Source organism: Heteronotia binoei, chromosome 1 (assembly GCF_032191835.1).
Source record: "Heteronotia binoei isolate CCM8104 ecotype False Entrance Well chromosome 1, APGP_CSIRO_Hbin_v1, whole genome shotgun sequence".
Taxonomy (NCBI): Eukaryota; Metazoa; Chordata; class Lepidosauria; order Squamata; family Gekkonidae; genus Heteronotia; species Heteronotia binoei.
The window spans coordinates 209,730,406-209,742,770 of NC_083223.1; the positions used below are offsets into that span (position 1 = coordinate 209,730,406).

The 12,365-nt window shown below is 42.5% G+C and overlaps 1 protein-coding gene across 5 annotated transcripts in view; it reads right to left on the reverse strand.

The window, feature by feature from the left end:
- The window catches only part of SYT14 (synaptotagmin 14), a 207,328-nt gene that overhangs the window by 37,705 nt on the left and 157,258 nt on the right, over positions 1 to 12,365 (reverse strand). For all 5 annotated transcript variants that reach the window (XM_060247321.1, XM_060247313.1, XM_060247329.1 and 2 more), the window contains 2 exons: positions 8,209 to 8,477; positions 730 to 1,179 (listed from right to left, as the gene is read on the reverse strand). In XM_060247321.1, the coding sequence (XP_060103304.1) occupies positions 730 to 1,179; positions 8,209 to 8,477 (719 nt within the window). The remainder of the gene's footprint in view (positions 1 to 729; positions 1,180 to 8,208; positions 8,478 to 12,365) is intronic.

Genomic DNA, 12,365 nt, shown 5'->3' on the forward strand with positions numbered 1-12,365 from the left:
TTGATTTGCTTTTCTAAAACAGCTGGGGAGCATTACCTAGGATTGCTGTGGGAGGTAACTATGGAGTGCTTGGTGCCTGCTGGAGAGGAGTTTCTGATTGCTTTTGTGTGTCTTTTGTGTGTCTTTTGTCTAGCTGTTGCTGAGTGAGGAGAGCCTGGGGGTAATTGCTGGCCCCACCTTCTGCTGTTGTTCTGGCTGTTGAGTCAGAGGTGAGTGGGGGCTTGAGACTTTAATTTGCAAGGCTCATCCTTGCCAGAGGCTTGAGCCAAAGGGCACTTGGTCTGTGGCTCTTAGCCTGGGGGTCTAGCCTAGGGGTTCTTTAGAAAGGTGGGTAGTTACTCAAAAGTAGTTTCAAGTGGCAGTTGGTAGTGAGATTTAAAGAGAAGTGAAGATAAAGAAATTTTTGAAATGGATTGCAGCAGTATGGCTGGCGAGGGAGCAGAGGCAGTGACGTGTAAAGACTGTGGGATGTTTGTATTTCTACCTGAGAGTAGTATGAATTACACTTGCAGCAAGTGTAAGTTAGTGGCCCTGCTGGAATCAAACCCGGTTCTCCCAGATAAGAGTCCGCACACTTAACCACTACACCAAACTGGCTCTCCCTAAAAGTAGCCTAACTCATTACACAACTGACAAATGTGCCAGAACTTTAATTGCTAATAGTATAAGTGTTTTATTTAAAAGTATTTTACGTCAATGCACACTTACTCTCCTTGATTTAATACTCACGGAAATACTGTATGCTGGCTCCAGTATCACTGGTACTGACATCTTCCCTTGAAGATTTAATTTGGTTAAATAAAATATCTTTTCTCCTAGAATCCTCTCTCTTTTCATACGGCGTATACTGTACAGTCTAAAGCGTACGGCATAATTTCCAATCATCTCAGATTCAATATGATTAAATTTAAATGTCTCTGTGAAGACAGGGCACGGACCCCGCTGGATGCTGGTTTTTGCTCTCTGCTTCTTGATAGGAAGAAGAACCAGGTGTACTTGCCACGAACTTCCACTTGTCCTGTTATAAGTAGGAATGTCTGTGGCAGCTGTCACAGTTACCAGAAGCTTCTGTTCCTGCGAGTCATAGTCAAAAGTCACATCCAGAGTGCCATATTTAGCTTCTGGTTCAGGATCAAAAGATTTAGGAAGCTGTGACGATGATCCTCGAGCTGACACTTCCTAAATAAAACAGAAAAAAGAGACTTTTACATATATGTGCTCCAGTTTATATATCTATAACTATATTGATACTTTTTGGTAAAAAAATACAATAATACAGTTTTGTATTTTGTACTAAAATCATCCTCAACATGCTTCTGCTACTCTGAATAATCAGCTGTGTTTGTTCATTTCACATACAAGATAATCTAATATTCAATAGAAAATAATCCACTATTCAAGGGAGGACAACACGCTGACAGCCAAGTGAAGAAAGATGCATTTACAGCTTGCCAAAATGGCCAATCAGAAAAAGGGAGAGAAAGATAGAGATAAAAGATTCAAAAGCAGTATGATCCTAAACCTTTGAGCTGAGTAGCTTTTGTAAAACATTGAAGCCGCAAAATAATGTTGAAGGGAAGAGGGGTTAGGGGATTAGCAATGCAATCCTAAACAGAGTTGCACTGTCCCAGTTTATACTGTGATTTGACACCTATTTTCTTCTTAATTACTGTTTACAACAAAAATCATAAACAGCAAGCCATCACACACTAAAAGCGAAGCCTGAGATTTGCTGTGTGAGTTACAGCATGATTTTACTACAGCCACAGAAAATTTAGCTACATGGAAAGTTACTTTTTAATCTTCATTTCTTGGTAGCCAAGAAGGTTCAGTTTCTAAAGAGATACAGTCCTGCTTAAGCAAAAGAAAAAATCAATTCAGCTCCCAAATCTGAAAATTCAAGGCAATACAAAAGAATATGATCTATAGAGTCAATTTGGTTAGCGCTTGAGTATGGAATACCATTAAATTTTCCTAACAGCACCACCGATGGCAGGGCATTCAAACTCACAAGCATAAATGTCCTTCTATACTTTGGAAGAGATAATTCAAACAGGTTGTTTGTCAGGGAAGAATACCAACTGAAAAGGATGGACATACTTTGTGCTCTAACCAGCGTACTCTTATAATCTATTTACAGCAAATGTCTTCTGACTGACTCAATTCACTACTACTCAAAAATTTCTGTCATATTATTGGTAATGCCCAGGCATGATAATTGAAATTCCCAGTATTTATACCAATTATTTGTATGATGATCAAGCATAACCAATCCAAGAAGACTTGACTTCAAATTCTATTTCAATATCTTAATTTTCAGAGTAAATGCTTGCCACCAAGTCTTTGCTTCAAAAGACATCTCCCCAATTTTAGCTCTCAAAGCTTTTCCTGTCATACATTTCATAGTTTCAGGATATTGTGTCAAAATCTTAGTAATGGTTCAATATGATCTGCTGCTGCACTAATCCAAGCCCATACAACATACAATAACTGCCCAGAAACTTTAGCATTAAATGCTGTAACTGCTGCAGAACATATTGTTCCCTAGAGGAATAATAAAATCTTGGAATAGCCTTTCTAGTACTCATGGCTGTTCCTATAACAGAATTCAAATGCAAATTACAAGAAATATTAGCCTGAAACATAACTCTTGAATATTTAAATTGCTCTGCCTGCTCCACAGGTTGACCTACTGCTGCCCACTTATATTTCCTAGTCCAACATTTTTTGCTAAAGAGAAGCACATTTGACGTAGAAACTTTGACTTAGGCCTTCTTCGGAGCAGTACTCTGAAAAGGTGGCTATAAGTTTACATAAGACAACCACAGTGACTTAACATGAGCCAGGTAATGCAGATTGAATTCACTGGAAACATAAAAGCTTAAATCATTGATACATAAATTAAATAACAGAGGAGTGAGGATATTTCTTTGCTTCACTCCTTCATTCTACACAATAGCTCCAGTCAGTTTACCAGATGGATAACAACTTACTTGAGCTCTACGCAGATCATATAATTGTTGAATCAAAAATGGGAGACACTTGTCAACAGATGACTTCTTCAGTTTGTCCCCTAATCTCTCCCTTGGCACTAAGTCAAAGGCAGCTCTAAGGTCCATAAAGGCCACAGACAACATGCCATCCTTCAAGTTGAAGAATGTTTGTCAGGGAAGAATACCAACTGAATAAACTGAAGAATATGGCAATGGTCAACTGTACTAATACCTCTATGAAATTCAGCTTGCTCTCATATGAACATATGAAGCTGCCTTATACTGAATCAGACCCTCGGTCCATCAAAGTCAGTATAGTCTATTCAGACTGGCGGCAGCACTCCAGGGTTTCTCATCCGAAAATAACTTCGTCCTCTAGCCATGATAATAATTTCTTATAAAGCAGGGAATCAAATAGCTTGTCCCACTACAGCAGACTTACTGGACGATAGTTACATGCTCTATTGCAGGGGTGGGGAACCTTTTTTCTGCCAAGGACTATTTGGATATTTATAACATCATTTGCGGGCCATACAAAATTATCTACTTAAAAACCAAGTCTTTCCATCAACCACTCAACTCCCCTGCGGAATGGACTTCATGTGGCATAAACAAGGATGGTGTTGCATTAAGTGTCCCAGAAACTATGATCTAAGTAAGCCAACTGGAGGAAGAATGAGGTAAAAATGCACCAAGGACAGCTGGAAGGAACAAGATCCAAGTGTAGCCACTAGCTTTGCATCCTTCAAAAAGACTACTAAACCACAATAGGTTTTTTTAAAAAACCAGGTCAAATGTGAAGTGTGGGGAAAATAAATTCCTGAATAGTTTTCTTTAACAAACGAATCAACCCTTGTATTACTAAAAGTCAACAGCAAAACTCCCTAATTTTTAACCACTCACAGTTCCTTTATTATTTTTTTTAAAAAAATCCTACTCCTGTAATACAAAATAAACAGGATTTTCTCTCCCCTTATCTCTTTAATTCAGGGGGGGGGGGGGAACATCAGATACATGAAATAACTTTACAAGTTTTTTAACGTTAGCCTTTATATTTTATAACCTTCATTCAAGAGTTTTCTTTAACAGATGCACAAAATCATGGAACCAAAGCACGTTGATGCCTTTTAGGGTTAGTCCTTTTGCTCAGCATAAGCTTTCCTGTGAGCTTGGATGCATCAGATGCATGATGAACTACACATGATGCAAAATGACAGAATTTATCTCCCCCCCTCCACCACGATGCACAAACGGGGCTATCCCCCCTCCCTCCCTCCTGCCTATAAGAACACCCAAGCAAGAGCCCATGCTTGCATGCAAGCCAGCCACCCGCGCGCGGAGAACGAACTCCACCAGTGGGCATCCTCATGTTCCCAATCAGCCAAAGTGCAAATGGGGGGGGGGGGGGAGGAGAGGAAAGTTATAGGACAGGTCCCATCTAGGCACACAACGCTTCACCCAAGGAAGATTTTTTTTTTTTGAGAATGAGGTGGTGATGGATGAATTGAGCTGAAACTAGGGGAGACTAGGTTGACTCTAAAATGAGGAGGGGGAGGAGGCAGCTGTGCTGCAGAGGGGGGAAAGAAAGGAAGTGGGCAAGCAGAGAGCAGCAGCTGAGCAGGCCTTACGTGAGGAGGAGGCGGTGGCCCCTTGTGGCCTGTTTGAAAAGTCGGGGCTAAGAAGTGCGCTGGGGGTGGGGTGCAGCAGACAGATGGGCAGGTGCTCCCATCCCCAGTGCAAGGGGCGTACTCCGCTGGTGGCTGCTGCTCTGGTGCCAGGATTTCCCAACTCTAAGGGGCCAGACCAGATAATCTCATGGCCTATGGACCAGAGGTTCCCCACCCCTGCTCTATTGGATGATTTAAATCAACTTTGAAGGGTCTAACTCAGTTTAGGATTGCACTGTACATTTGGTTGAACACATACATGACAAACTTTTCAGATTTTGGACTGCCATTATATAAAAACTAAAACCATGGCTTGGGTCCAGCACCCTATCTCTGTTGGTGGATTTCTGCCCAAGACATCTTCACTCCCACAGCAGCCCAAAGTGCCCCTGAAAGCCTGCTCCTGATTCTGTCCACAGAAATGCTATGCTGGATCCAGGCCATTATAAATGTATCTACTTCCCTGCCTTTCTCCCCAGTGGGAGAACATTATCTCTTCTCCATTTTATCCTAATGACAAGAACCCTGTGAGGTAGGATAGACTAAGCGATCATCAAACAAGCCTAGTATTAAATTCATTTTTCAGCTCTTTTTTCTTGGATTGCACCCTCAAAAAGGAAACAATTTGCAATATTTGCTATCTTGGGATTAATTCAGGTGACCAATCACAGTAGTATTTTCTACATGGTAAGCAAGTTCATTGTGCTAGAAATACAATAAGAGTGCTTGTATGCTGCATATTTATATTCTTCAAGCACATTATTAATTGTGAGGAAGAATGAGTCATGCAAGTGCAACAAAACCGCCTGTATCATTCTTACAAAAAGAAAACGTATTTATCTTTTTTAGAAATGTTAAGCATTCTAATCAAAGGTTTCTGTATGAAACATCATGGCTTCAGTATAAAAAGTGCTCATTTCTATACCAGTAACCGCAAAGCTTCCTTTTTATAAATTCTATATACTAGCGAAGGAAAAAAGAGGATTGAGAAGAGAGGCCTGGTATCCAAAATGAAATACCACAGAGAGCATTATAAAGAGCAAGATCACACAGAGCAAAGATCATTTTTCCATACGTATTAGAACTTTGCCTTCTGATAGAATTTTGGAGTTAAAACGCATATTCCGAGATCTGGCTGCTTAGAGGCTCTACTCTACTCAGGAGCTTCCCTTTTGGCCCACAGCACAATTCTAAATCTCTTGGACCTCTGCTCTTTAAATATATGCCTCACCTGTTTTCTTCTACAAAAGGCTCTTTAAGCTAAGTCCAGATGGAGGCTTTAGTCCTTTCTGTAACTCACATGGGAAGGAGAGGTTTTAAAAAGCATTTTGCCTGTATCTCAATTGGAAATTGCAGAAACAGCCAGTGAGGCCCACTTTTACAGTCAAACTAGGCTTTAGCACAGTGATCCACACAGTGGTGCCTTTAAGCACTATGGTGCCTGTTAATTCGTTTCCAGGTGCCCATCTGCTTTTTTGATAAAGCTTCTCTTCCCCAAAATAAAAAAAGGCTTGAGGGCTTAGGAGCAGGGCATGGGGAGAGGGAGTGTTGTTTGACACACTGATATCACTTCTGGATGAAGACCCAGCAGTGGCATCACCACATTATGCAACACCATCTCCCTCCATATTTTTGTTCCTGTTAGGCTTCCCAACCCTCCCGCCCTGGCGGGGGACCCCTGAATTTGCAGCCTCCTCCCCTGCTCTCAAAAAATCTGGGGGCGGAGGGGCGGGGGGTGGAGAGAGAACATACCTGTAGGGATCATGTTATTGTAGAGCTTCTGATCCGTTTTTAAAATGTGTCCCTTTAAGGCTGCACAGGAAACAGGAAGGGCTTCATGGGAAAGGGTCAGTAACAGTTTCCATGGAGAACGGCCCCTCCCTTTCTTTTCTGTGCAGCCTTACTTTCGTTTTCACAGCAAAGTTCTGCTGGAAAAGCCAAGTAAGTATTTGTGTGTGTGAGAGAGGGAGAGGGCAGGGAGGGGGGATTCCCTGGTATAGAAGCCCTCCCCCCCCTTTAGAAAGCGTGGTGGGGAGGGAAATGTCTACTAGGCACTCTATTATTCCCTATGGAATAATAGGAAATTGATCTGTGGGTATTGGGGGCTCTGGGGGGGGGGCTATTTTTTGAGGTAGAGGCACCAGATTTTTAGTATAGCATCTAGTGCCTCTCCCCAAAATACCCCCCAAGTTTCAAAACGATTGGACCAGAGGGTCCAATTCTATGAGCCCCAAAAGATGGTGCCCCTAATTATTTCCTATGGAAGAAAGGCATTTAAAAAGGTGTGCTGTCCCTTTAAATGTGATGGCCAGAACTCCCTTGGACTTCAATTATGCTTGTCACATCCTTGTTCCTGGCTCCACCCCCAAAGTCTCCTGGCTCCGCCCCCAAAGTCCCCAGATTTTTCTTTAACTGGACTTGGCAACCCTAGTTCCTGTTGCTACATTGGGGTAGGGTTCCCAGATCCCTAGTCTACCCAGGGAATTCCCTGGTTGTCAGGGCTCCAATCTGCTGCCCCCCAGCTGGCTGGTGGGGGGAACCCACCCCTGAACAGGGATAACATTGTGCAATGATGCTTTAGGTTTTCGGCAAGTATGGCTTTGTAGCAAAAAAAACCCCAAACCCACAGAGGTTTTGCCTGAAACCTAGAATGTCACACAGGACATCAGTGACACCTTATGCTCCAGTGTCCCACCAGTCCTGTACCCTGTCTAAGGTTGCCAGGCCCACGTGCAGCAGAAGACTCCTGTACAGGATCCAGGATCACCCCACCAGCAGCAAGGTAGGACCTAGCAACCTTAGATAGGGAACAGGACTGGTGGGACATTGGAGCACAAGGTGCTTCAGAAACACTCAGAAGGTATCATCTTTGTGCTAGCAGGAAGTAACCATTCCGCAACAGCTACTGTCTTGCAACCTCCCAAATCCGTGATGACAATTTTCTGATTACACTCTATGGCAGTCATTCTGTGGTGATACTCACTACCAGGGGTTGAAAAATAGCTCATTAGCATAACTCATTAGCATATGCTGCCTCTCAGCCAGAAGCAACCCAGTGCAAGAAAGGAGAGCACTGGGTGAGCGAGGCCAGCCAATCCAAGCAGGCCTCACTCTCCTGGGGCTCTCCTGCCCCCTCCCCCCAGTCAAAAGGGCAGCAAGCAACCAGCCGCTCAAAATCACATAAGAAGCTGAGAAAGGGTGGCACTCGAGCTTCTACAGGGGCTAATAAGGCTGCTGGGGCATGGCAAAGTCCCTGGTGGCTGGCTGGCTGACTGCTCTCCTAATCCAGGGATTGTTATGCAGTTGCACCTACTATTCAATGGACAGGGTAGGTTGGGAGGAGGAGGGGGAGCCCTCAGAAAGGTTCAGGAGCTGTGCTCCTGTGAGCTCCTGCTGAATCTTAGGCCTGCTCACTACCCATCCTTAAGATTCCAGAAATGCTCATAGACCCAAAGCAACTGGGGACCCCCCTCCTGTGAAGCATCAGATCAATGCTATTTCATTATATCCTGCACATTTTCAGTACAACTGAAACATTGTTTTATTACCTCTGGGCTAAGGACAGCAGTACTATCACTGGGCACATCTTCTTCATATCCTTTGTTATGGAAGCTTTCTATTTCATGGCCAGTACTTCCTTCACTTGGGCACTTATATGAACATCTTGGACTGTTGCTGCACTGAGAAAATTCACATTTGCTGTCCCCAACTTCAGACGGTGTGCATGAAAGGTGTGGCGAGCCACTGTCATCTTGGTATGGTGGAGGCTGAAGTTCATCAAGAGGAGGTGTTTGTCTCATTCTCTGAATGCAGTTAGCTGTGAATAAATGACAGTCATCAGAAACTTCATCTCTGTAAGTTGTCTGGCTGGATCATAAAAAATATTGATCAATCCACAATGTGAAATTCTCTACACAATCAGATGAACTCCAGGCCCGTGCACCCTGATCCAAAGTTCTTGGAATGTGAAGCAGAGCCTTGTGCATACTTTCTCCAATATATATCCCTGTCTTTTTATCACTGTGTTTCTGTTGGATCCAAATTCCTTTTTTCTGCTGCCTTCCATTTACACTGATCCTCCAAAGCCATCCAGGCACATCCAGTCTCAGTGCTTACCTGTCTCCCAAGCCAGTGCTAGGGGTTCTGCCACCTCAGCCAAGACTCCCCACCACCATGCAGCTGCATGAACACCGCCACTACACCTCCTCTTTCACCTGCCCAGACTGGTCAAGTGAAAGGGGCAGTGGGATGCCTCTGCACCACTCAGAGGCTATCTTCTGAATGGAAGGCAGCCTCCAAGCAGCGTGCACATTGCCACCCCATCACCCCTATTGCCTGCCTGAGTCCCAGGCAGGTGAAGGGGTGGCGTGGTGCCTCGGTGCTGCTTGGAGGATGCCCTCCTGAGGGAAGGCAGCCTCCAGGTGGCACAGAGGACCTGGAAGGGGCTGGGTGTGGGTATGTTTTCTCGGCTCCGAGGCATTTGGAGCTGCTCCGAATGCCTTGGAGCCAGCAGAAGCAGGGATGGGGAGGGGGCACCTGCCCCCGCCTCTGTGGCATCCTTGGTAGCCACCTACCTGGCCTACTCCTACACACCAGCCATGCCTGTTTCCTGTCAACTAGTAGCTCCTCTTTTAGACTCATTTGTTAAGTCTTCTAAATAAGACTCCAACCATACTTGAGATATAATCCCTTGCCTGACTTCCCTGGTTTGCTGCCTTTGCTTGCATCTTCATCTAGATTCTGTTTGACTGCTGCAGCTGAGGCCAGATCCTGTTCTTGATTCCAAAAGCAATCTTACAGTCTGTCTCAATTCAGACCTGATCCTGTGCAGACAATCAAGAACTCATTTCTCCACCAGTTAAATTTTCAAAAAGGTCTCTTAAATGAACCTTGATTTTAATATGGCAATTAAAATACTTAATGGAGAATTACATCATTGTTTGCATATGTGTAAGTGCCAGTAAGTGTGGATATGTATAGGACTTTCAGGAAGATGGTGCAGTGATGCAGAGGGCTTGACTGAGGGCTCTTGGCAAGCACCTTCAATTACAAGCCTTAGAGGGGGCCTCCTTGGTGTGGCACCCCTTAAAAGAGCGCCGGAAGACTCTCTGTAGCAAAGGGAACTGGCAGGAACTTTGGAGGGGAAGCAGAGGCTTCCCTACTGGTTTCTGCCTTTCCTGTGCCGAGGCTTGTAAACGCCTTGTGCGTTTTGAACTGGGTCACCAGAAAATGGAGCATAAAGGATACTAAACATTCCATCTACCTATCGTGGATCGATAATTTGAGAAGGAAAGTTTACTTTAATTTGGTCTACTGGATATAAAGCCACAAAGAACAAAAGCGGACTTAAAATTGTCGAGAAGGAGCAGCGCGGAGCGGAAAAGAGAGGCGGGTTGTGGAGGAGGACGAAAAACTACACACTGATGAAGTGGAGAACGGACTTTTAAAGATTAAGGGTTTGAAAAGTAAGTGAAGCGATACCGGAAGGGACTAAGGAAGAGAGTTAAGAAAGCCAGGAAAGAAGCAAAAGGAGGATGTGGCGTTTGGTGGAGATAGCGGGAGGCAGAAAGGGAGAGAGAGAGAGTGAAGAGAGATCATGAACAGGCGAAGAAGGACGGACAGAGCTGAGCAAATTTAAGAAATGGTATTAAAGATACGGAGAAGGTGGTAAAAGAGACGAGTGGAGTAGAAGAGCGGAGAGCTGGCGTTAGAGGATGTTAGAAGAGGAATTACTTTTGAGAGAATAAAAGGAGGAAGAGGTGGTTCATAGCGAAGCTGCAGCTGGCTCTTCTTTGAAGAGTGGGTGGACGATTTGAAATGACATGTCAAGAAAAGAAAAAGAGGTTCCAAGAAATCTGTTTTATTTGATCTATGTATGAAGTGGGTAATAGAGGCGTGGTAAACTAAAATGGCGTACTGAGAAAGTTTGGAAAGGAGACACAGGGGCTTCTGGGAAGAAGGAGGAAGAAGGAAGAACAAGATACAGTAGACTGAGACGCTCTAGCAATAGAACTCATTATTGTGAAGGAGGAAGTAAAACACCTACTGGTTATACGAATGTGAAACAAAGGCTGGGATGTAGTATATGTTGATGGAGAGAATAGAACTGAAGTAATGAATGCAGTAGTTCAAATTGATTTGAATAATGATATTAATTGAACTAATGAATTTAACTTAATTGAACCAATGAACTTAACTTGATTTAGCTTAATTTGAGTGAATGAATTTAAGCAATTTAATTAATTAGTGACTAAGAATATTTAAGTGATGATTTGTAAGTAAGGGTAAATGTGTAAACAGTAACAAAATTAATGTTTATGAAGTAAATAAGAATTATTGGGGAAGGGCACTAAGGACTATATAATAGCAGAAATAAGTGACTTCAGGAGAGTGTAACGGTCTAAGTGTACTTTACTTAATTTTCAATTATAGTGAAGGTAGTAAGGTGAAGAAGGGGAAGAAATATGGAAGTCAACATAAAAAAGCCAGGGCAGGGTACCTCAGTAAGCCAGTGGCAGCAGCATTAAACCAGGATGCTATTGAGAAATTGCAGAATATAATGATGACAGGTTTAAAAAAAAAACCACGAGGCCTTAGAAGAGATTAAACTTGAACTAAAAGAAGAAATAAGAAAGACCAATGAGAAAGTTGATGCATTTCAGAGACAACTTTTACTTACTAGTCAACAAACACGTAAGTTATCAACTAAAGTGGATATATTGGATAATAAAACGGTAGCAATGTCTGCCACAATGCAAGAATTCAAGACTAAGCACTCAGATATTGAGAATAGGACAGCAAAATTAGAAATAGACAAAGCTGCGCATATTTTGAGATTCCAGAATCTCCCAGAAGAGAAGGAGGAAGATATATTCAGGAAAGTGAATGATCTCTTCACATTAGGCGAAGAAGAGGCAGTGAAAGATATTAAACAGGAGAAAGACTGGGTTAAAAGGGTTGCCTCAGCCTACACAAAGAAATACAATTTACCAAGAGAAGTAGAAGTTAAATTCATGAAGGTTTCGACATGTGAAGCGATTCTGAGAACTACCAGAGAAGTCGATTTAAAATGGGAAGACAATAAAATCAAAATCTTAAAAGAAATACCCTGGAGTATACGACAGAAAAGAAGTGGTTATAAGAAATTGACAGCATGACTGATTGAAAAGGAGATTCAATTTAGATGGTTAGTGCCAGAGGGCATCTTCTTTACATTTCAAGGTAAAAGATTTAATATAACATCCATGTCTAAAGTACAAGAATTCCTGAATAGATATATAGAAGAAGATAGCCAACTTCAGAGTTGGAGGAAGAGGGAAGGGGAGAAGGTCAAGAAGAAGAAGGAAACAAAAATAGAGATGGAGAAGGGCCAAAAAGAAAAAAGAGAGAGAAAATGAAAACAAGATCGCAAATGCAGAAAGAACAAGGAAAAATAGTAGATAGTAATATACTAACAGAATAATGGGCAAGACAGGATTACAAATTATTTCAATGAATGTCTATGGATTAAATGCCCCACAAAAAAGAAGGAAAATCTTTTTACAATTAAAAAAATTACAAGCTGATATAATATGTTTGCAAGAGACACATATTACTAAAAAGGATGTAAAATATCTTCAAAATAAAAAGTTAGGCTAGCTATATGGATCAGCAGACCAGAAGAAAAAGAGAGGAGTGGCAATTTATATCAGAGCCCAGATGGAAT